The 26,182-nt window shown below is 40.6% G+C and overlaps 1 protein-coding gene across 1 annotated transcript; it reads right to left on the bottom strand.

Moving 5' to 3' along the window:
• Nucleotides 1-9,578: 9,578 nt before the first annotated feature.
• LOC142492156 (uncharacterized) lies at nt 9,579-12,862 on the bottom strand. Its single transcript, XM_075594838.1, has 3 exons — nt 12,563-12,862; nt 11,087-11,164; nt 9,579-10,721 (listed from the first exon to the last, which is right to left on the bottom strand). Exons 1-3 carry the CDS (start codon nt 12,837-12,839, stop codon nt 9,940-9,942), a joined length of 1,137 nt encoding a protein of 378 aa, XP_075450953.1. The 5' UTR covers nt 12,840-12,862; the 3' UTR covers nt 9,579-9,939.
• Nucleotides 12,863-26,182: the final 13,320 nt, after the last annotated feature.

Raw genomic sequence — 26,182 nt, 5'->3', positions numbered from 1 at the left:
GTGCTTGAAAACACTGTATCATGCCAGGTGCCGCAGTTGAGTATGCCTACCGGGGATATGACTTGCAAGACAGCACCCCAATTCACTTTGAACTATCTGTTGGGTACCTTTATGTGTTCCACATTCCAGGGCTGAGATGTGACTGAACACCAAGGTATCAGCTGAGGGCACGCTGCAGCACATGCCCCAGGGGGATGTGACTTGAAAGACAGCCCCTCCCCCCCATGATGGGACAGCAGCTTGTGCTCAAATAATTTGTGCTAGATCCGCAAGTGGGATAGGATGCTTAACCGGGGATATGCTTTCAAAGACAGCACCCCCACATTGGACTTTCCGCTTGTGTTGGGGAGGAATATAGTGCCCGTGGAGCATGTCAGCCAGTGTGGCCACTTGAAAAACAGCACCCCAAGATGGAGCTCATCGCAGACACTGAGGAGGATAGTTCAGGGTCCTTGAGGAGGATCCTGGAGTCTGACAGCGGTTCCCGCCGAACATCAGAGGGACCGCTTGGTGAGTTGCAAAATCTAAGCTCATGATTGCAAAATATCTGGGATTGATGCCAAAGTCTGTAGCCGCACCCCTTCTATTCTGACTGGGATTCCTGATTTCACCAGAGGAAGGAGTCAAAGAGCCAATTGCTCAGTTTGAGGTGTGGCCAGATGTAAAGCCTGCCAAAGCCCAGATGCACGTGTTGCACAGGGCGGAGAGATTTACATCTAAACTTTTACCGCTTCTACCATCATGGATAAGCTCCCCTTCCAGCAATGTGCACTGCCTGGAGGCATCCTAATGCTGCGGGCAGGGAAGAGAAGTTCCTGCATTACGTCTGTCTCATTTGCGGGTGTCCAGGAAGCAAGATAGGCGATGACGCAAATTGCAACGGTGCGACATAGCCTATCTGCAGCCGTGGCTGCCGGCCTGTGACCGGCCTATATTGGCCTTATCCCCGCTGGAGGTGCGGAATTGGGCAATCTAATATGCAAGCTCCAGTTGGTGGCATAAAATTACTCTGTTGCCACAGAGAGGGACTACCTAACCATGTTGTCTGATCTCTTCCACTCCGGCCGCAATGCTCCCAGCATCGTAGAGTCCCTGGGCGCTCACCACCTTCAAGAGAGCGGTGACCTGTTTCCACGCTGGTCGGCGTGAGAGGCCCCAAGTCCTTCTCGTTCACCCTGGCGGAGTCATTGCCCAGCTGTCCCCAGCAGAAAGAACCCTGCTGGATGCTCTCCACCCTGAATCTCATGATCGATCTCCAGTGTGAGATAACCCTGATGGCGATCCCAGCATCAAGGCGGATAATCGGCGAGGATGCGTCCATCATTGAGGTACCAGACATCATCGAGGTAATACCCAGATATCCTAGGAGGGGGGACAGGGACAATTTCCTACTCCAAAGGGAACAGTTTTGGATCTATACTTTGGGGAGCAAATCACATGAGCAGATTGAGTTGGCCCCTTTTTTAAAGTAAGGTCTGGTTCCCTTTGATCTTAGAGATTTAGGGCCTCATGCAGTAAGCGTTGATAAGGGAATTATCACCATTTTATAGCCAAAATTGGGTTTGAGATTCAGTAAGCGCCGATAAGTGCTTGATTTCGCCAGGTTTCGGAGCCGATTATTTTGTTATGGCCAGTCGGCTGCCGATAAGCCTGTTTTCGCCACTGATCGCCACTTTTTTAAATCGGCTGGATTCAACAAAAAAAAACAGCTTATCGGGCCTGATCGGCACTACGAAATTGAGATGTTATGGCCAATTTCTCCCGCCAACTAAAGTTGGCAGTTTGGAGGGGAGAACGATCGCTAAGGCTGCCGCAACAGCACTTAGAAAAAAAAAACTTCTGTACATCAATGGAGTCAATGGAGCGGGGACGTATAACAGTATAGTACTGTTTACGTTTCATTGCTCACAATACAAACGTCATTTGCATTACAGTGTGGGGCATTCCCTGCATTGTGTCACAGCTGACGTGTATTATTTGCATAACATTATACTTTTACATGTTTGCAGCATTTGCGGGTCACATTACTCATCATGTGATGATGTGCCAAGGGAAAATACTATACTCAACTCTTAAAGGAGAACCTCACATCATATCACACATTTTAATGAACTGAGCGACAATTATTTACATGATGTCACACATGTCACACATGTCACACATACACAGTATATTCATCTTCCTTTACATTACACAATGCTTGTAATGTGACACGCATCTTTAAACGTTCATGTACATCTGTCTTCTCATGTTTACATATACTTTTGGGTCCTCCCTATTTTCATGACGTCACTTATTGGACGCTCAATCACATTGCATGTTTACATTGTAACCGTAGCATTACAAGCACTTCAACCTAACTTATACACACATGTACAGTAATTCAGCATTGGGACACCTTGTTAACTCATTCTATACCAACTATCCTCCTTACAGAAAAGCATGCATATGCACACGACTATTCATTGTTGTCAACATGTCACAATAACATGCCTAATTACACATGTTACACAAAACTTTTCCCACGTCAATCTCAGCCTTTTTGTCAAATTACATGACTGACTGTTGCGTTCACAAGTGTTACATGCATTGCACATGCAACTATTTATTTGCAAGCAATGTTTCTACAAAGGTTCACGTCACATCATTGCCAAATATCATCATTCCCTGCAGAATACACACAACAAATACTTATAACAAGAACTGCACACAGCTTGCCACAGAAGTACTTTATTATGTTAATGTAACACCTTGCATTTTACTATGTCACCTGACATCATCACATACCTATTTAAAGGACGCCCATTACCTGATCATTCACAGCTACTCATTTCAAAATGTTGAGATTGTTTAGGAGACGGAGGAACATTCTTTTCTATGACATGCTTGATGATGAAGACAATCATATAGGGCAACGGAGGGACACACCGAGGGACAGTGACAGGGACAGTCACGCGGATACGACAGAGACAGGGAGAGGGACAGGAGATCAGAGGAGAAGACAGAGGAGACAAGTTGTGCCTCGTCCGCGTCTGTACAGGGAGAGAACCCTGTTAGATGGGATGAGTGAGGAGGAGATTGTAAGTCGCTATCGTTTGAGTTCAGCAGCAATCTTAGCTCTTTATCAGGAGTAAGGGGAGATTTAGATTTTTTCACAGCCAGAGGTCGTGCAGTCCCTGGGCTTGTTAAAATGCTGTGCTCATTACATTATCTTGCTTCCGCGTCATACCAGACAACTGTGGGCATAGTGGGCGGGGTCTCGCAATCTACATTCTCGTGGGCCTTGACCCAGTTTCTCTATGCACTCAATAGACGCGCTAGGAATTATATTCATTTTCCTACAGAGGCGACAGAGTGGCTGGAAGTCAGGACTGGCTTTTATAATATAGCAGGGATACCATGTGTGCTGGGTGCAATCGATTGCACACATGTTGCTTTGATTGCACCTAGTCAGAGTGAGCATGTGTACCGCAATCGTAAGCACTACCATTCACTCAATGTACAGGTGGTATGTGATGCGACGATGAGGATAATGCATGTGGTACCCAAATTCCCTGGTTCCAGTCACGATTCCTCTATCCTGAGGAACTCTTCAGTCTTCCATGCGTTCGAAGAGGGACATTTTGAACATGGTTGGCTGCTGGGTGAGTACACATTTACATGTTCTAACACAAAACACATTTTTATTTAGGAATGTTGGCATTGTACAATTTGATCACTAATGTCAGCTTATGTGTGCTCCATTCATTATAGGTGACTCAGGATACGGAATTAGGCCGTGGCTCTTGACTCCGGTGCTAAACCCTCAAACTGAAGCAGAGGACAGGTACAATGCAGCCCATATATCTACAAGATCTGTTATAGAGAGGACATTTGGCCTACTCAAGACCAGATTTAGGTGTCTGGACAGAACTGGTGGGGCTCTTCTATACAAGCCTCAAAAAGTGTCTGATATTATCCTTGCCTGTTGCATTTTGCACAATGTTGCACTCAGGCACAATGTACAGTCAGACCTAGCTGAGCCTGTGGTAGACGAGCATCCCACCCATGTAGCTGCTGAAAATGAGCAAACAGCCAGTGGTGGCCAGACACGCCAGAATCTCATCAATTCATTTTTTTCTTGTAAGTAAAAACATATATGTTCCAAGTTCTACTTTTATACTTACATTATGTTATCTTAACAATAATGTTTTTTTATATACCCTTCTGGTAGGACACAGATGAATATGGGTTGCACACCTTTCTTCTCTCTGCTGTGTGCACAAAGGGATGTGGCACCGGTATGTTATTGTTGCACAGGTTATATAATCCCTCTTCAATTTTACTTTAGTTGTGTGTATGTGAATACAACTGGGGTAACAAAGCACTAATATTTTAGCATTGTGTTGTTCCTTATGCTAACACAATACACATATTATGCCCATACTCATTCATGCTTCTAGTATGCTTACATACAATGTTATTGGTGCAGTGTAACATGTACATCCATATGATGTGTACACCAGCCTGATTTACATTTTGAATGTCATGAAATATACATGGTGTTGCACATTTAACACCAAATACACACTTTGCTGTGTTGTTTACGGTACTGAAGATGGCATGTGGGCGTGAAACGCGTGGGAGAGTGTTTGTGCTGTTCGTTTTTTGATTTTATGTAGTTTAATAAAGTATAACATTTTTAACTTCTCTGCTGGTGAGTACTTACATTTTTTGGAGTAGATGGGCCCCGGATCCTTTTTTCTGTGTATCTCTCATAAGATGTGCCTACATCAATCTTCCTATAATTATTTGAAGTCAAAACCCAACATATTGGTTTAAACACAAATGTTACATATATGTACTTTCTGTATCATGTATATGCATTTAGCTACTCTTGAGCTTTCATGTGCATTGTATTAGAAAATGATTACTCCCATTTCATCACATTTTATGTATGTTTCCTTATAAATTCCATTCATGTAATATAGAGGTGTTTGGAGACAAGGGGATAACTGTACTTATTTCTTTACTTACGGGAGATCATTCATCACGGATGAAATTGACTGATCATAAAACTCCATGCATGAATGCCTGCAATCACAACAATGCGTACTACATCTTATATTTAGCAATGTTGGTGTTTTGTAATGCTAGGAATTAATAGTCAACATTAATTTAAATTTGTGACATGTGTATGTATAAGTCACACGTGTGTGGATGTGTCCTACATGTACCAAGTGTTAAACTGTTAACAGAGAAGACAAATTTGTCACTAATGTTACTGTCATTTAGCATTTATAATTTACCAATATGACAATGTTGGTAATATTTTTGCAATATAAATCACGTCACTTCATCATTATCATGATGATAATTATCAAGTATTGTCACAATTGTAACGTCAATCACGTGCACATTAGCATAGACACACTTTGTAAGACAACTGTTTGTGTCTGTATCAATTTGTGTAGGATCCATGTATAACACCGACAAATGATAACACCAGCTTTATTATGGTAGCTTATATCATCATATTGACTATACTATGTATTTTTAGAACGTTTAATAAACACAGTAAACTATAGTTAGTTAGGTTAATGAAATATACACAGAAACGTACTTCATTACATGATGTTGATGTCATAATCAGAACATCATGCATTGTAGGGGACCACAACATCTGGCCAATAACATTATTTGCTACAGTCCCAAACCATTTTATCAACATACCCATGTAACAAGAGATTTTTAACAAGAAATGGCTAGTTGGTTGTAAGTGTCCTTTACATTGGGAGAAGGAGTGGCTCAGTGAGTAAAGACACACACTGGCACTGAGATTTTGAAGCAGGGGAGTCTGGTTCAATTCCCGGTGTCGGCTCCTTGTGACCTTGGGCAAGTCACTTTATCTCCCTGTGCCTCAGGCGGCAAAAAATAAATTGTAAGTTCCACGGGCCAGGGACCTCAGCCTGAAAAATGTGTCTGTAAAGCGCTGTGTACAACTAGCAGCGCTATACATGAACATGCTCATATTATAATTATTATTATTATTCTTATTATTATTGTTACATAGTTTCGACAGTCATACGTTCCATTACACAATATAATTCACAAATGTGTTAGCAGAGTGGGAATGGTTGTTATATATAAAACACACCATGCCATAAAATGATAGTAGTCATTAAAGAACACTCAAAAAAAATTCATGAGGCACTATTTTGCAACATCATTATGTTAATTAAGTGCTTATGCAATATAGGCATAAGGGTATCACATTTTTAATTGTTTGTTAATAAGCGCTGCAAGCAATATAAAATTAGTTCCATATGTAGTATAGTAGTCGGTGGCTCCTCCTCACAATCATCTCATATAAAGGTAGACTCTTCTGAAATCATACATTGATCCGATTGTATCTTCTCCGACATCTCTGAAATACAGCAAACACATGATGGTCAAATAGGGCACCTTACTATATATGTATCCGTGACAACGCATTACACAGCTCTATATGATTGTGTACATACACACGTCACTCACTTATATGTTAGAAGTACAAGTGTACATCAGTATGTAATGTTTCTTTAAATTTGTAGCAGGCATAACTATGTATATGATGTGAACGTTGCCTGTATACTGAAAAATGTGCGCGCACATCTTAGTGTGCGCACGCACTTCACGCTTGGCTGCACTAACTGTTAGCGCATGCGCAAAACAAAGCGTACGTTGTGCGTTCAATACATCTTGAAAATACCATTAAACATAAAATCTTTATTTCAAATACAATGAATACGAAACTACATTCGTTCTAAACGAGTACATCTGTATTCTTTTTAAACAGACGTGTTTGGACAGAAAGGACGGCCGATAACACAATGCGCAAATGCAATACGTGTGACGTCATGTTAAACCAGCGTGAAACGCACGCTAACACTCCTCCCACTCAATTAACATTCAGCTAACGCCCAGTTGACGCCTACAAACACTGAGCCGCACACATGACACACTGCAGTTACCGTTACTATAACAAAACATGACAGCCAATAGGCTTTGAGGCGCACACGTCGCTTGGGGGCGGGACTTACATCCGTAATCCTTTTTAAGGACGCCTTGGGCCATGACAAGGGTCCCACGTCATACGTGGTGGACCCGCTTTTAAATGTTGTAGATGTAGCATGATAACAAAACAGGTATGTGTTAGAGTTATGGTAAAATGTTGCTAATATGGTTAAAGGGATAGGAAAGTACGTATATTTATTCCGTCAGCAATGTGTACTACTCTTTCAGGTTCTACTATATTGTATTCGGAAACAATTTGTTTGTGATCGCTACATGTTATGCAGTCTGCTATGTTACGCTGTATCCACGCATTGAAAGGGAAAATGGTGGTTAGAAAAAAAAAAAATATTTAAACGCAGAGTCAACTATTAACGGTTGTTATATTTACCATTCTTCTAGAATTAACTCTTCGTCTGGCTGCAACTGGTCGCTCCAGAAATGCAAGGCTTTTTCATCCACGCTTGACCCACCCGCTGAATCCAGTATGACACACATCTCCTCCATGAAGCGCTCATAGGAATCGCCACTGCTTTCTTCAAACAATTGGTCGGGAGGTATGTTCATTTCTTCGGGTACCCATTCCAATGCATTTTCAGCTGAAAGGCTTGGTACATAATCATAGTAGTTATGTTCTTGTACAATGTGGGTTTCAGAAATGGAGGGTGCAGATATTGCAGCAGGTATCGATTCACACGGAACAGTAGTAGCGGATCCATTGCTATTGGCATTAGGAATAAATATGCCTTTAACCACAATATATGTGCCTTCTTTCACGGTGAAATGTTTTTCTTTGGCAATCTTCCAGAAACCATAGTTGTGTTCTAGCTTATCCTGCACACGTTCAAAAAAGTCATTAGTTGATAAAGTGAATGTTATTGAGGAATTAAAATTGCGTGCATGCCGACGGTTTTGGTAATAAGGATATTTTGCTCGAATCAAATCATAGATTTGGCGTGTGCTTGCTTGGTGTCCGCAAGTTGATAAAATAGCTTCTGAAATCATGTATTTATAACCTAAATTCGGATTCATAATTGTCACCAATTCATCAGCCATTGCAGAGTAGCACAAAAGATGTGTGCAGGTATCTGTTCTTTGCTCATCAAAATGAAACTGCTCAATGGCTAACAAATTGCTGTGTTTCCTTTTCAAGGTCAACAAAAGTATAAACTGTAACTCCTTATTTCAAACGCCAATTGGATTTCTAGTTATAATTGCTTGAACATTTGTGGTTTGTGATAGCCGCATGTGGGACAAACATGTATCCTTTTTTTATCTCGTTTCTGAAAACATTACTACACTTTTCATTCAGTAACATTGAGTTTTCTTGCAAAATATCAAAGAGCAGTGTGTGAAAATAGTGCTTAGACAGCCATATCAGTAAATATACACACCTGCAAAATGAAATGTTTTGTTCCCACATACATTTCTGTGTGTATTTGAAAGTCTGGTTAAGTCCCTGGCTGCATGAGTTTAAATACGTGTGTATCTATATATATATAAATATATCTCTCTCATAAATATATATATATATATAAAGTGTATATTGTACTATATGTATATTGTGTGTATGTGTATGTGTATGTGTATGTGTGTATATATATATATATATATATATATATATATATATATATATATATATATATATATATATATATATATATATATTATATATATATATATATAAAAATTAAAAAAAAAAATTTTTTTATATATATATATATATATATTATATATATATATATATAAAAAAAATGTTTGTTTTTTTTTTTTTTTTAAATATTGCTGGAGTACACACAACATATTGATGGCAGTAAGTAGGCCTTGTATGAAACCTATTTAAATGGTGATAAGCATGAGTGAATTAAGTAATAAACATTTGTTTGCACCCAATAATGTTAGAGGCTCACACTTAGTATAGTTGTCAAACATTAGGCCTGTATTATTAAAATAGTGTGTTTTCACAAGGAAGCATGAAGTGTATGTTTTTTGTAAATACATCTATACCAGTTTAGATAGTACTATATATACACACACACACACAGACACACACACAGTGTGTGTCTGTGTGTGTGTGTGTGCATATATCAATACATACTACATATATATTAGTATCAATTCAGAGATGTTCTTGAAACAAGAACACATAAATGATTAAAGGACAACATTACAATGGCCACCAAAGGTAAGTAATATTTAACACAAAATCCTGCTGTACACGTACAAGAAAGATGTTTGCAGTTAAATAGGTGCTTTTATAATTGCATGAAAATAATATGCACATGCAATGATTACATCAATTAACACACCCAAATGCAATGTTTTGCTGCAAAGTCAATGGCAGCTTCTCTAAACTTAGCAACTGGCTCCTGGTGGACCATTACTGAACAGACGATTAAAACATAAATATTTATAACACTATTCATTAATTAGGAGTGTTAACATTTCCAAAACTTCACGTGTACAAAAACATACTTGAAAGTTTGGAAACAACACAGTCTTCAGCATACATACAATAGTAATTAGATAATCTGAAGTCAACAAAACAAGGCCAAAGACATATTTTCTGAATTATAACATTTATTTTTTTTGTTCCTTTTGCGAGCGAGTAACAGGCCTGCTTGTTGTCTCTTGAGTTTTCCTTTTTCTTTTGCCACCAACTTTAGGCACAACAGAGCCACTTTGAGTGGCCTCTGGCACTTCACGGGCAGGGCTTGTGGCCAGTGACTCACCTACAGGGCTTTTGGGCAGTGACTGTTCACCTACGGGGCTTGTGGCCAGTGACTCACCTACAGGGCTTGTGGCCAGTGACTCACCTACAGGGCTTTTGGGCAGCGATTCACCTACAGGGCTTTTGGGCAGCGATTCACCTACAGGGCTTTTGGGCAGCGATTCACCTACAGGGCTTTAGGGCAGCGATTCACCTACAGGGCTTTTGGGCAGTGACTCACCTACAGGGCTTTTGGGTAGTGACTGTTCACGGACAGGGCTTGTGCCCACTGACACATGTGAGCAAGTTGGTAGACACTGCACAAGTGATGGTTGGTCTGTTTCATGTGTGTCTTTTGTTGTTTTTGACCAAAAACTGGTCAGTAGTAACTGCTTGTGTTTTCTTTTTGTGGCCTCCTTTGTAGGTGTCACCTGCTGAATTTGTACAGATGGCAGCGGTAGGATGTCGTCAGGAACCTGCACAGCAATGTCTGCTACTTGACCGGTAACATTTGGGCCTGGTGAATGAATATCAGATGAATGTGGTGAAAACTGACCTGCATGAACAGATCCTGGCTGTGAGGTGTTGAATTGTGGTACATTAGTCATTCTCCAGTAATTAGCTTGTGTTTGCTGAACAACTAATGCTTCGAATGAGGTGTTGATTTTTTGCAACTGTTTAGGCACTTCAATGAAGACTCTGTGGAGATGTGCCAATTGTGAAACTGTTTCTTCCTGCAGTGCAATCATCCTTTCCAGCACTGTCATCAGGTCAGAATGGCGACGATTTTCTGCTTCCACAATTTTTCCCTCAGAAGCTACAATTGCATCATATGTGGTATTTGCTGGACGTTTTGGCGGTAAAACAGTTTCAATTGGAACCTCTTCATGGTCACTTGCTTGTATTTGTGTGTCTATGGCAGCGGCGGCGGCATCATCATCATCATCATCATCATCATCAAAATCCTCTTCATCATGTTCTTCAAATAAATGTACACATTATTAAATGACATGTTAATCTCTGCTGTGTTACTATGTAATTGTACTGTGTCATAAGTAACAACTAACATGTTTCCATACGTTTTATAACCTCACATTAAAAACTACCTTGACTTAAGAATAATGTTTGGACTCAGTATGAAATATGAGTGAATGAAAACTTGCTGTAAACTCACAACTCCTACATGATAGTTAACATCACTAACACAATACAAGTTGGCTTACACTTCATTTTCACTGACACTAAGTAATCCTATTTAAAGAAAATGTGCAAAACAAATAATGAACATGACAACATAACATATAGAAGAGCACATATTATATGGCCACCAACTGATACACTCACCTTCTAGGTGTGTTGAGCTGGCTGACCCAGGTGAAGACACTTGTTCAGTCTCAGGTGACACATGTCCTTCAGGGGCAACTATATATAACAATAACATAAGTTTTACATTTACATGTGTAAATATTGAACAAACAGTTATTGTATTTTCTGTATTTATGAGTACCTAACAGCATAATTTCCTTAACCCAAAATGTGTGTGTGAAAGTGAACATAAATAGTTGTAATAACAATGTACATGCCTGTGTACTTAGAACTTTTGAGTTCCCTAACATAAAACATACTATGTTCCTGCAGTAATGCGTGAGGATAAATAGATTAAATTTGAACATAAAAATCATATGTTGTGTAGTGATATCAGTATCATAATGTACATAACTATCATGAGATGACCATTCACAATGGTTATCATGAAGGTGGTCATATTGCACAAAGTGTTGTTTTTGGTAGAGGATATGTGTGGTACATTAATCTAAGATGTGGCACACATGAATGTGGCTGTGACTAAACAAGACAACACATGCAGTGTGTGATAATGTGTCGTTGATAGTAGTAGTTCAACTATAGATATGAGTGAACTAATGTATGACGTACGGTTTGATAAGTAATGAGTTGTTGGGGCATTTAGTATCTAAAGTGAAGCTTTCAAATGAGTGTGATTAACTTCAGTTGTGCTAGTCAGGTTGTAAGAACGGTATTCCCTTCCCCAAAAAGCCTAATCAGCCACACCTTTCAATGACTTGAAACAGGTGAAAATGGTGTGAACTAAGTTGACCCTAAAATGAGGCTGTAATTAGTGTGTGTGCTGAACCCCACCCCCTCTGTTGAAGTGTATGCTGTGATGAGATATTAATTGCAGCTGCTTTAACACAATGGTAGATGAGCTAAATAGTCGTGTGCAGTTTTTAAGTTATGAAAACAATGACATAAAATATGATACGTGTGCCTCATTATGCTGTCTGTATATGAGTTAAAGTAAAAATGGACCTTTTCATAAACAACTATAGATGTGTTAGTGCAAGTGATGTTTGTAGGCCGTTGCATGCAATATATTTGATGCATGCTTAAAATAGGCAGTAATGTCATGTTTGTCGGAGTAAAATAAATAAAATACACAATAATATTCTACATATTTCTGTTCTGTACCTGTAGCTAGTAATAATTTCTCATTAACATGTGTTACACATGTGTACTACCCTGTTGTTCCCCATCTTCGCCCACCATCAATTGCTTCCACTGCAGCAATGCATTTTGGGAATTCACATGTAAATGAGCACGCAATGGCACGTGCTATATTAGTTACTGCTTTTAGTAGGACTACAACATATATGTCTATTTTGAGATATATATATATACAGAATCAGACATATACATATATAGATGCAGGTATGCTTATATTGTGAAGACAGTATAAAAAGCAGTGTAACTATGCAAAATAACTGTAAGCAACGACACGCCTAGTACAGTAATATTTCTCACCTGGTGGAAATTGTGAGGGGTAAATTCCTATATCACGGTCACCAGGTAAGCCTTCCACGACGATGGGAAGTAATTTTGCCCGAAGCAGCTCCTCCAATGGACTTAATATGAGACGTTGTGGTGTGGGCCCACCTCCAGTGCCAGTAGCATGCACGCGTTGGTGTTGTATTTTCTTTTTCAATTTGGACCTAATATCATCAAATCTCTTGTGACATCTCCGCTTGTCCCTCACATGATTCCCACACGCATTGACACCAATGACTATTGTGTCCCACATCTCTTTTCTGCTTGCTGAACTTGTCCGCCCTTGAAAAACATATAAAATATATGAGGTAAATTAATAATAATATAAGCACCAGTTTCCTACACTGCTAGCTGTTCCAAGAGATAGCAAACATGCTGTTTTATGTGTAATATGTGAAGCACATGAGCATTCACTACTAAACCTATACATGTAAGCAAGCTTGCATTCATATTGTATGCAGTTATGGCAAATTGACCGCCTGTGTTTAGTTGTCCTTGTAAGGCATGATAAAAAGCTGTGTTTCCAGACTAATTAACATAGAAAGATATTGTGAACCCATATTTGCATATGAACAAAACTCAGATGACCTAGGATCACATGTATTTGAATAATAAATGTAAAGGTACACTTACCTAGTAAATGTCCATATATACTGTCATAGTGCTCCAGAATGCCAGTGACAAGAGCTGTATTTTCCTGGTCATTGAAGCGAGGATTACGTGGCTTCTCCACACGTTTCTTCCGAGCAGGTTTAGGGTCAGAGCTTGGCTGGTGCTGACTGGACTCTCCTTCTTCCAATGGAAGAGCCTCCAAAAGCTGCCCACCAGCAAGCACGCCACCACCATCCACCCCATCTGCAACTGCGCCACCAGCAGCACTCCCAGCACCAGCACTCCCACTCCTAGCACCAGCACTCCCACTCCTAGCACCAGCACTCCCACTCCTAGCAACAGCACTCACACTCCTAGCACCAGCACTCCCAGCACTCCCACTCCCAGCAACAGCACTCCCACTCCCAGCAACAGCACTCCCACTCCCAGCAACAGCACTCCCACTCCCAGCAACAGCACTCCCACTCCCAGCAACACCACTCGCAGCACCAGCACTCCCACTCCCTGCAACACCACTCTCACTCTCAGCAACATCACTCCCCTGAACAGTACGTTCACTCCGACGCGTACTCGCACGAGTAGCACTCCCACTCCCACCAGCATCACTCTTCCCACGCTTTGCGGGCATACTTCCAGCACTCACAAAAAACAGACAACTAATGTACAGCCAATCACACGAAACACTTCCACATATAAAACAAGACAAAGATGTAAACAAAACAACAAAGGACAAAGCTCTCCCAATACACAACAAGTCTCTCAGTCAATATGCAAATCTTCAATCGTCCAGCTCTGTGCGTCTCTCTCTCTCTCACTCCCAACAACACAGAGAATGATTAGCAGTACACGTTGCCTTTAAATATGGCGCGCAATCAAAAACATGCTTGTTTCGCCTGATTCAGCAAGATTTGTGATTGGGCAACCTATCAGCACCCCGCCACGCACGCCGATACACCTGTGTGTGATCGGATAATCATCGTGAGAGTGGGCGGATTTGTTTTCGGGTTGATTTTGAATGTATTCGGCACTTACTGCATACGGAGAGGAAAAATCGCCAATAACATGACTAATCGGTAAGATTGCCGATTTCACTTAATCGACGCTTACTGCATGAGGCCCTTAATATCATATGAGTCCCTTATATTTCTGCAATTTTTCTAAAGGGCTTATATGGTTTACTCTGAACCTTTGGAGTTAATATTACTAGTTGTGATGTTATATCTTCCTATTCATTATATTGTAATAATTATTTCTTTTTGTTTCTTTTTGGGAATTTTAAATTACTCCTATTATATTATTTTTATGTTACTTTGATGTATGATACATGGGGTCCTGCGAGCATAGCTCTGACCCCATTGTAATCCTAATAGGTTGCGATGGTTTAATATTTAATAGAGAATTACATCTCCTATTAGGGCATTTATTTAATATTGGAATTAGTTTATGATGTATTCACTCATTTTTATTAATCTTTTGTTTTTTTTTCTGTGTGGGTTCATGAGTCCGCAAATGTTGATGTGTTCATATATGCACCTTGTGGGACCAATTTTTATGTGCCCCCTTTTTTATATATTTTTTTATATATTTTTCACATGTTTTAATTGTTACATGTCCTATATATATATTTTTTAGAATAATGTTTTTTTTACCTGTAGAGGTCCTGCAAGTTTCACTCTGACCCCTAGGGGAAATTCTGACATGCTGAGAAGGTTTATTCAATCATTTATTGACAATGTTAGTTATGTCAGTATGTGTTAAGTTAACATCTATCTCTTGTCTCTTATATTGTAATAATTTTAATAGCATGGATAAAATTAAAAATGTACTACGTTGGGTTCTGTGCGTTTTTAACACAGAACAAATTTTATTTTTAACTAGCTAGGAAGATCTAGTGAATAATTACATTTCATCAAGAATATCTCCAGCTAGGTTATGTATTTAATTAATTAATTACTTGTATGTTTCTATGTTTATTGGTTTTGTTTGTTTCAATCAGCATATATTGTATGCAAGTATGTTTAGTTGGTCCTGATTGGAGGGTTGATTTGCTATAACATGACAGGGTCTCTCATTGGTGGATGTAATAATCATAGGAGGTATTTAAATTCCACAATGAGAGTCCATGACCACTCCCTGATGAAGTGTCATGTGACACGAAACGCGTTGGTGACGTCCCGCACCGCCGTGACGACAGTCTGTTTGTGTTGTTGCAGAGCTCAGCTATACCACGAGGAGTTCACAGGAGAATTTGAGTGCCTAAGGTCTGTGTTTTTTCATCTAGCATTCCCAGCACATTCTCCCTTCCTGTTACAACTAGGAAATTTGTGATTTTGGGTTTTTAACCCCTTCACTCCACGTTGCTTGGGCTCTATATGTACTAAATATTAGTGTCATTTTAGACAGTTTTTGATTTACTATGTTTTTGTATATGTGTGTTTATATGATGAATTTTCTTTCTATGATATAAAGTATACAGTATGTATTAATTTTGGGTCTTTCTTGGTTTCATTTCATGCGCTCCTATTTTTGAGTTTTTAGGTACCAGACAGTGCCTTCATCGGTCCCGATATGATGACCGTCTCCATGCCCGATGACTACCCAGCAGTGGTGATCCATGATATAAATCCGGCATGGGCAGCAGGACACGAGAATGCCCACGGCTTCCTACAGCGCCACCAGGATATGTAGCAGGCCAGAGTCCGCGCGGAAGCCTACATGGCCACCACTGAGGAGCGTGTGGAGTAATACCTATGATGCGAGCAGGTCCGTGAGCATGCATAAGCCCCTCAGACTGATGCAGAGGCATCCCCAATCATAGTACCGGCCATTACTACTTCGGTTGCTGCTGCCAGAGGTGGCTATTCCCGCTGATGCCTTAGTTCATCGTGATCTTCCGAGTGACGCTCCGGCTCTGTGGAGTACTTCCACAGTGCAACTATGGTGTTGCTGTGCCGGGAGCAGGAGCGAGACCAATCGCTGGTTAAGGCCAGTACTAAGGCTGTGGTTCCTGAGCCTCAGGGCCTGAAAGGTCTGGACCAGAACTGTCCAATGTGCAAAGCCGCTCGGGGGCCTGGACAAATTAATGTTTTTATTCGTGCAAGCTGTGCATACTATGTAGCGGAGTGTGATCTGCTGAACTGTCCTATTTTTCTGCTGACCAGGATGGGGTTCAGGACACTGTTCTTTCTTCAGGTACGGTGGTGGCTGATGCTAAGCAAGTCATGGACAAAAAGGTGCCAGCCCAATCCCCTACTGCCCGTTCTACCATCCCCACCACATGCCCAGAGACCTCTGCCCTAAGTAACAAATATTGTCCCCTGTCCCCTCAGCCACAAACACCTACCATGCCCGTGGCATTCAAATGTAATGTTGGAAATATATATAACATGTGTTTCTTCTGAAGCTAATGATGTTTACCAGTGGTGGGATCCTATGTTCAGGGGTTATCTGTCGCACTTACACCGGATGCGTTTTATCCTGGAGAGGGGCGAGCAGGTAGATCATTGGTGGGAAAATTGATTTTTATGCTTCCCGATGGGAGGGACCACTATTCTGTGTTGCCAGGCAGGACGTCTGGGCAGAATCTCATGAAGAGTAGCCGTGCAGAGAGAGTCCTAGTTCAGTGGTTAAGCACTCATGAAAACCACAGAAGCTCAAAGGGATGAGTAGGTAAGGGTGGCAGTAGTAGAATATATGGCTCCTAAATATAATTCCTCTGCGGTATTCAGGGAGGGTCGTGCAGAATACCTGGTCAAGGTCTGGCAGATAGGACGAAATATTCACATGGATAGGGTGGAATATGTTAGTGAGTATGGCAAGAAGTGGTGCTACTCAGAGACAGTGTCTGATAAGGAGGGAAAGCTTGTACGGAAGCCAGACCCAGATCCCTAATATTGATACGGCAGGGGCGGTGCTGCAAATTGTAAAGGGCAATTCAGCTTGAAATGTACTGCAACCAGCCAAAAGGTTCTAATGGCTGAGGAACCAGTTATGCCGCAAATGTTATTGTATTGTATCCTATGTGTTTTGTAATTCTGTGGGCCGGCACAGTTATTGGTGGTGCATAATTATGCTCCTCATGTGGGGTCGTGAGGAGATTTTCACCAGATGGAGGATGGCGTGATGTTATGAGGTGGGGTTACAAGCCCTTCCCTTCGGGTGTAAAAGCCGACACGCCACCAAATTGATGTGTGTTAGGGTGTGTTAGGTGTGGTATGGTTGTGATTCCATTTTCTCTGCAAGAGGGGAATAGAGCTGAGTAGGGACCCTGGGGGCCTCAAGCCCTTGGGGCCTGCTTCAGGAAGAAGTGGAGGATGCCATTCTGTATGCCCAATATACATGCCATTGTACCAGCTATAATGTGTGGTCATTGTGAATGAGAATTTCCTGTGGGGACCATCCAGCTCCCAGCAGGATCCTCATGGGATGGAGGTGCTGCACCCTAGGAGGAAAAATCCTGCCCTGTCACTCCGACATAACATCTGTGGAGCAACTCAGACCTCCTGTAACAAGCAGGTGAGCTACAGTACCAAGGAAACACCCATGTAGTGGACAGATCTCCTGTGGGAGGGGGGAATAGGTGCTACACACATATATCAGACAGATCCAAAAACCTGCCTCATCCCATAGTCACACAGCATACAGTGCTTAAACTGTGCAAGGGATTCTGGGTAATTACATGCAAATGAGTAGAGATGGGCACATTTTTTATGCAAATTTGGATCTGCAGTGGATGGGCCGGTTCCTTTGATTCATGGTTTTCAGCGGATCAATATCAAAAAGGGCAATTCACTTTTTGCGGATTTATTATTATTACCACTACACTCTGCAGATTCCACAACCAATGGACGGATTTATAGAATCCAGTCCACAGATTTAGCAATCCGTTGGTGGATTCTTTAGAATCCGCCAATGGATTGCTGAATCAGCGGATTGGATTCTACAAATCCATTCATGGTTGTATCCAATGGCGTTTTTTGATGAATCCGTATGGATTTAAACCAACCAAATCTTGCTGATTGTAACCGTAAAATGGATTTTGGGTTGAAAATGCGAAGAAATCTGTGAACTAATTCTGGCAGATTCGTCCATCTTTTCAAATGATTACTCATTGTGGGACACTTTTTTTTCTTCACACCGCTTTTAAAGGAAAGTTGGGTCAAAGACATAAGTGACAAACAAACCTATTAGGTCTCATCAGTGTTAAAATGGTTTCTGACCTTGCACTGTGAAGCTGGTTACGACTTCATGCCCAGTACATAAATAAATTACAAAAAGTAGTGGTGAGTAAAAAAAAAAAAAGTGTACTGGTTATGTAGCCACAACCAGATTTATAGTGAAAGGTCAGCAACTGACTATGTATATATTGTATTGTATGTCTTTATTTATATAGCGCCATTAATGTACATAGCGCTTCACAGTAGTAATACATGTGGTAATCAAATAAATAACAGATAATATAAATAACAGATCATGGGAATAAGTGCTTTAGACATAAAAGTAACATTAAGGAAGAGGAGTCCCTGCCCCGAGGAGCTTACAGTCTAATTGGTAGGTAGGGAGAACGTACAGAGACAGTAGGAGGGAGTTCTGGTAAGTGCTTCTGCAGTGGGCTAAGCTTTATGTATCATGTGTTCAGAATATCCACAGTGCTATTCATATGCTTCTTTAAGCAAGTGTGTCTTAAGGTGGGTCTTAAAGGTGGATAGAGAGGGTGCTAGTCGGGTACTGGGGGGAAGAGCATTCCAGAGGTGTGGGGAAGTCAGTGAAAAAGGTTTAAGGCGGGAGAGGGCTTTAGATACAAAGAGGGTAGAAAGAAGACATCCTTGAGAAGAACGCAAGAGTCTGGATGGTGCATAACGAGAAATTAGGGCTGAGATGTAAGGAGGGGCAGAAGAATGGAAAGCTTTAAAAGTGAGGAGAAGAATGGAGTGTGAGATGCGGGATTTGATCGGAAGCCAGGAAAGGGATTTCATGAGGGGAGATGCTGAGACAGATCTAGGAAAGAGTAGAGTGATTCTGGTACCAGCGTTTAGGATAGATTGTAGGGGAGACAGGTGAGAGGCAGGAAGGCCGGACAGCAGGAGGTTACAGTAATCAAGAAAGGAGAGAATGAGGGCCTGAGTCAGAGTTTTAGCAGTCGAGCAACAGAGGAAAGGGCGTATCTTTGTTATATTGCGGAGGAAAAAGCAACAAATTTTAGAAATGTTTTGAATGTGAGGGGCGAATGTGAGAGAGGAGTCGAGTGTGACCCCCTAGGCAGCGTGCTTGGGCTACTGGGTGAATGATCATAGTTCCAACAGTAATGTAGAAGGAGGTAGTAGGGCCAGGTTTGGGAGGAAGTATGAGGAGCTCTGTTTAGCCATGTTGAGTTTAAGGCGGCGGAGGGCCATCCAGGATGATATAGCAGAGAGACATTCAGAAACTTTGGTTTGTACAGCAGGTGTAAGGTCGAGTGTTGAAAAGTATATTTGTGTGTCGTCAGCATAGAGGTGATAATGAAACCCAAAAGATGTTATTAGGTCACCTAGAGAGAGTGTGTACAGAGAAAAGAGAAGAGTTCCCAGGACAGAGCCCTGGGGCACTCCCACAGAGAGATCAATAGAGGAGGAGGAGGTGTTAGCAGAAGAGACACTGAAAGTACGATGGGAGTGGTAGGATGAGATCCAGGATAGAGCTTTGTTCCGAATACCAAGAGTATGGAGAATGTGAAGGAGAAGAGGGTGGTCCATGGTATCAAATGCTGCAGAGAGGTCGAGTAATATGAGCAGAGTGTAATGACCTCTGTCTTTGGCAGCATGGAGGTCATCCGTTATTTTAGTGAGGGCTGTGTCTGTGGAGTGAGCAGTGCGGAAGCCAGATTGTAGTGTCTAGGAGAGAATAGGTGTTGAGAAAATGGAGCAAGCGAGAGAATACAAGACGTTCAAGGAGTTTAGAGGCAAAAGGCAGGAGGGAGGCAAAAGGCAGGAGGGAGACAGGTTGATAGTTAGAAAGACAGGTAGGGTCAAGCTTGCAGTTTTTGAGTAATGGTATGACTGTTGCATGTTTGAAGGAGGATGGAAAGGTTCCAGAGCAGAGGGAGGAGTTAAAAATGTGTGTGAGCGTAGGGATTATAGTAGGAGCAAGAGGTTTTAGGAGATGGGAGGGAATGGGGTCAAGAGGGCAAGTGATAGAGGGAGAAGAGGCGATCAACAGCGACACATCCTCCTCTGAGACAGTGGAAAAAGAGTCAAGGAAGGCAGGAGGAGAGTTAGGAAGAGGTTTAGGATGGGAGGAAGAAACAAAGGGGATGTTCTGACGTATGGATTCCACCTTTTCCTTAAAATAGTCAGCAAAGTCCTGAGCGGAGATGGAGGAAGGAGAGGCAGCTGAGGGTGGTTTGAGTAGAGTATCAAAGACAGAGAACAGTCGGCGTGGGTTAGACTTGTTCATGTTGATTAGTGAAGAAACGTAGGCTTGTTTAGCTTGCGAGAGGGCAGAGTTGAAACAGGATAGCATAAATTTGTAGTGAAGGAAGTCTGCAAGTCTACTTTTTACATTGCAGGCAGTAACAGATGACTACAGTACATTACGGAAAGATTCTGAAAAATCTAACTTTTTAAAGGTTTGCAAGGGGTTCATCAAGTAGAGAGAGCAATAGAGAGGGAGGGAAAACATTATATGTAGTATAGGATCCATTGATAAACCCACCTATAATAACTGGAGAAATGTGTTCAAACGTTTACTTTGAGTTTTGGGCTAAAATGTTCTAGGAAATATTTTGGCAATTTTTCAAACTTTTAAGAAAGTTCACAAATTTGGCAGCGTTTCCACATCTTTATCCAAGACTAAGAGGCCTATTCTAGTAGCTTCGAAATGTGACTTAACGCATCTAAAGTTCACTTTACAAGCAAATGTGCATGTTTTGCTATTTTGTAAGCCCTTTTCGCATGTCCAAACCATGCAAAGGTTTTTTTTAACAAGCGTTTTAATTTCGGCATGTGCAAATCCGTGTGTAATGACCAAAATCACATTTTTTGCAAACTCGTATTTTAGTAGCTCCGAAAACTGAAAAAAGCTAAATCGCTTGTAAATAACTCACATTTTTTTCTCGCCACCTCAAAGCAGGTGAGATACTGTAGGAATTGCAATTTCCCTCCAAAGTGAGGAGGACTATTTTCTTACCGGTTTAATAAGATTATATTAACCCTCCATTTTTAGTGCACTTTATGTACAGTAGTGCACTAAATTGAGTAAATTTAGTAGGATTGCAGTTCAACTGATTGGCTGGTGAAGCTGGCCAATCAGCTAAACCAGAACAAAATAGGGAGAGTGGGAGAACCTTTTCCCTCTCCTGCCCCTCATGCCTCTCTTCCCACTCCTCATCCCACTCCTCTCCCTCTCTTAGTGTTTCGCCAAGGCTTCGTTAGGGTTGATGAGAAGGGCTGCTACCTTTATCCCTTAAACCCTTGCACTAACAATAAATTCTGGACACATGAATAGTTAAAGAGACAGTCCTACTATAAATACACAAAATAAGTTCAATTATCTAATTATATTGACAAAATACAGCTTTATAAGTATCAATACATAAAGTGGAGAAATAATCTTATAATAATATAGAAAATAAATATATATATATATGTCTCACAGCATGGAATTGTTTTTATTGGAGACTATGAGAAGAGAGACAAAATATACAATCACATTGTGTTTATATAACCTTGGTGCAACAATAAATGAAGATCTATATTATAAGTACAATTCTAAATTCAATATGATACATTGTAATGACTCACAAAACAAGATTCATATGAATCCAAGAGGATGATGATAGTATCAAAGCCATCTCACAAAAGGAGACCTATTGGATATATTTATAAAAGTCTGTTTCCTCAAGGACTAAATATTGATATTGACTTGTTTTCCTTTTTTGATTTGAATGATGGGTCTATTTGGTTAAAAAAAAAAAAGTTTTTCTTTCGTTATTACAAAAAAAAATGTTTTTACAATACTGTAGTAAATATAATTAAAATATCTAATTTCACTCTATCCACTCAAATATTTATGAATATTGTGGCATTCATGTGATGTATTTGTCACAGGGTCATAATATTGTGCCAGGTTATATTATTGATCCTACAGTAGTTGTTTTGTGAGTCAGTAAAATGTATTATATTGAATACAGCATTTTACTTAGAATCTACAGTATAACTCAATTTATTGTTACACCAAGGTTGTACAGACACAATGTAATTGTATATTTCTTGCACTGTTGTATTGATACTTAAAACAGCTGTATCGTGCCACAATAGTTAGATAAATGGACTAGTTTTTTATATTTATATTAGGACTGTCTCTTTAAATAATTATGTGTCCAGAACTGATTGTTAGCACACGGGTATATAAGAGATAGAGGTCACAGCCCTTCCACTTGTACAGTTATACCAGTACTGTATGAGATGAAGACCCAAGCTATTACAGTTTATATAGTGATCAAAAATTCACAAAGTTATTTCAGCTTTCAGGATTTCTTTATAGCTGTTAAGTTAATTATTTGATTAAACTTTCTTTTTTGTAGGAAACTTTTAATTGGGCCCTATTATGATATAACTTCTAATTTTTATGTAAACCTGTCCAGTCAAAAGGGCAGATCTGAGTTCTTTCAGTGTAACAGAAGTAGTTGAAATACTGTACATGCTGGTTAGAACAAAGAGTTATCTCAGGGAAATGTCAAATGTGATATGGGGTTCTTATGTATGGTGGGTGAGGTGAGGTGACTTGGAGTAAAAATGGCACAGGTACCTTATTATAAAAGTGAAAGGTGTATTATACAATCTCAACAAAAATAATTCTTCATATTCAATCTTTCAAATAATAATACAAGTTCAAATAAAAAACATAAATTATTCTTCTGAAAGACAATCTTCATGAACAATAATTGTAAACTTCACCCATCAATGGGGTACCTGATTGACTAGTCTCCCACCGAATGAGGGAACTTGCCTTTGGAAACAGGGTGTGGAACTCACATCCATAACTGAGATCTCTCATGAAGCTTAGCATTAAAAGATCCTATTTAGTGAGTCACAAGGCCCTGAATTCAAAGTACTTCTATCTCTTTGTAAAGTCCACTTGATTCATATTCATCCATGGAAATGCAAGCCTGGTAAACACTTTGAAAAAAAAACACAAAAAAAAACCACCATATGTATGCAATGTATGTCCATAGCATTGTATGCTAAAAGATAATGGGAAAAAGCAGACTTGTGCACGTGTCTGAGACATGTGAATGTGCGCATAAAAGTATTTTTATTTTTTGTACACTGTGTGATGGAGGGTTTTTTTTTGTAACTTTATTACTCACCATCTTACTTGATGTCTTTTTTTTTTAATACAGTCTGACCCATGGAAGCACAATCTTTTATCCCTGTGCCCCCCTGCCGGCTGTTCCCCTCTCTCCGCACCCCACACTCTTAACTCGGTGTCAGCGTCATGATGTCACGTTGCCATGGCAATGTGATGTCACATGACCTCGCAGCAACATTTGCCATGGCAACGCATCTCCAGCAGCCACCAGAGCCAAGGTAAGTGCAGTTTACAGAGGCCTTCGCCGCTTCCCCAGCATGTAATTTAAGTGCCTTCGGGAAGCCTGCGGGGCCTCTGTAAACCCCATGCCCGCCGCTGACAATCTCAGGAGACGCGCCCCTCAGTTTGCGCACCGCTCGTCTGACCTATGCCTAAACACATTTATATGATTTTATGTGTCAAACCCATACAGATGTAGAAAGAATTGCTGTACTCGGGATAAGGTGCAACATTTCTCCTGCAAGGATACTTTCTTAACCGCAGGCTAGCTCGCGTGAAATCTACAATGTGAAATCCCGCAATTAGGTTTCTATTTTAATTGAATTTCAGTATCTGTCCAGCAGATGGCACAGTACATATCTTTGTCATGGAGAGGCTATTGAATGGCACAAGTACTAAATAGTACAAATAATAATATTTTAATATTAATTTGGTTGTACACAGACATATTTGTAATGTTATGTGGCTATTATAGGGTTAACTATATAAAGTCCAGTACACTGTTTAATTCACAATGTTTTCTTTTTAAAACCACTTGTTCTTATGTGAAATGCATACTGTACTGTTTGTGCATACTTTGCATATTTTACGCACTGCACATACTGTAAGTATTACACCGTGGAATGCATGTATGTATGTCACAGCTGGTTGAACAGTTGAATAAGAATGTGTGCCAGCACACATTGAAAATATTTTATTTTCTATTTACTTTTGAATCAGTATACACCAAGCCACCCACCTTCATGCATCTTCTAATGTAATAGAGATGTTCCTATGCATTGTGGGCATAAAAACAGTATTCGCTATGTAACAGTAAATGTCTTTGAAAGATTGACTTAGCATACTACTGTGTTTGTCTCGGAGAGGGGACCGATCTACAGTAAGTATTAACAATGAATCAGCATTAATTAGTGAACTGTTAGCGTTAATGACACAGCAGACAACTTTTCCAAAAAATTAACTTAGAGAGTGGGATGTAACAAGTGTTCAACACAAACAGGACGGGACCGCAAGGCTGAGGTGGGGATGTTTGAGTACACTGGCCAACAACCATGCAACCGCGTCTGGATTGCAGAGTCATAGTCGTGTAGCTGGGTCAGGGTTGGAGAGGTCAGAATAGTCGTGATACTCGCCGTGGTCTAGGATTGGAGAAGTCGGATGGTCGTTGTGCATAGCCGGGGTCCAGGAGTAGAGAGGTCAGAATGGTCGGGGTACAAGCTGAGGTCAAAGGTACAAGACAGAGCAAGACAGAACACACACAACAACAGCAGGGCAGCAGGATGCTTGAGGCAAGCCCTAAACAGTGGTTTATGCTCAGCCCATTTGCCTAATGGCTGGCTAAGCATATAAAGAACAGAGAGCCAATGGGAAGGCTGCAGGCAATAAGTCATCACACATAGGGCCTCATGCAGTAAGCGTTGATAAGGGAATTATCGCCATTTTATAGGCAAAATTGGGTTTGAGATTCAGTAAGCGCCGATAAGTGCTTGATTTCGCCAGGTTTCGGAGCCGATTATTTTGTTATGGCCATTCGCCTGCCGATAAGCCTGTTTTCGCCACTGATCGCCACTTTTTTAAATCGGCTGGATTCAACAAAAAAAAACAGCTTATCGGGCCTGATCGGCACTACGAAATTGAGATGTTATGGCCAATTTCTCCCGCCAACTAAAGTTGGCAGTTTGGAGGGGAGAACGATCGCTAAGGCTGCCGCAACGGCACTTAGAAAAAAAAAACTTCTGTACATCAATGGAGTCAATGGAGCGGGGACGTATAACAGTATAGTACTGTTTACGTTTCATTGCTCACAATACAAACGTCATTTGCATTACAGTGTGGGGGCATTCCCTGCATTGTGTCACAGCTGACGTGTATTATTTGCATAACATTATACTTTTACATGTTTGCAGCATTTGCGGGTCACATTACTCATCATGTGATGATGTGCCAAGGGAAAATACTATACTCAACTCTTAAAGGAGAACCTCACATCATATCACACATTTTAATGAACTGAGCGACAATTATTTACATGATGTCACACATGTCACACATGTCACACATACACAGTATATTCATCTTCCTTTACATTACACAATGCTTGTAATGTGACACGCATCTTTAAACGTTCATGTACATCTGTCTTCTCATGTTTACATATACTTTTGGGTCCTCCCTATTTTCATGACGTCACTTATTGGACGCTCAATCACATTGCATGTTTACATTGTAACCGTAGCATTACAAGCACTTCAACCTAACTTATACACACATGTACAGTAATTCAGCATTGGGACACCTTGTTAACTCATTCTATACCAACTATCCTCCTTACAGAAAAGCATGCATATGCACACGACTATTCATTGTTGTCAACATGTCACAATAACATGCCTAATTACACATGTTACACAAAACTTT

Source organism: Ascaphus truei, chromosome 4, assembly GCF_040206685.1.
Source record: "Ascaphus truei isolate aAscTru1 chromosome 4, aAscTru1.hap1, whole genome shotgun sequence".
Taxonomy (NCBI): Eukaryota; Metazoa; Chordata; class Amphibia; order Anura; family Ascaphidae; genus Ascaphus; species Ascaphus truei.
The sequence above is the reverse complement of the archived record's forward strand: the minus strand, read 5'-3'. Positions and strand labels throughout refer to the sequence as shown.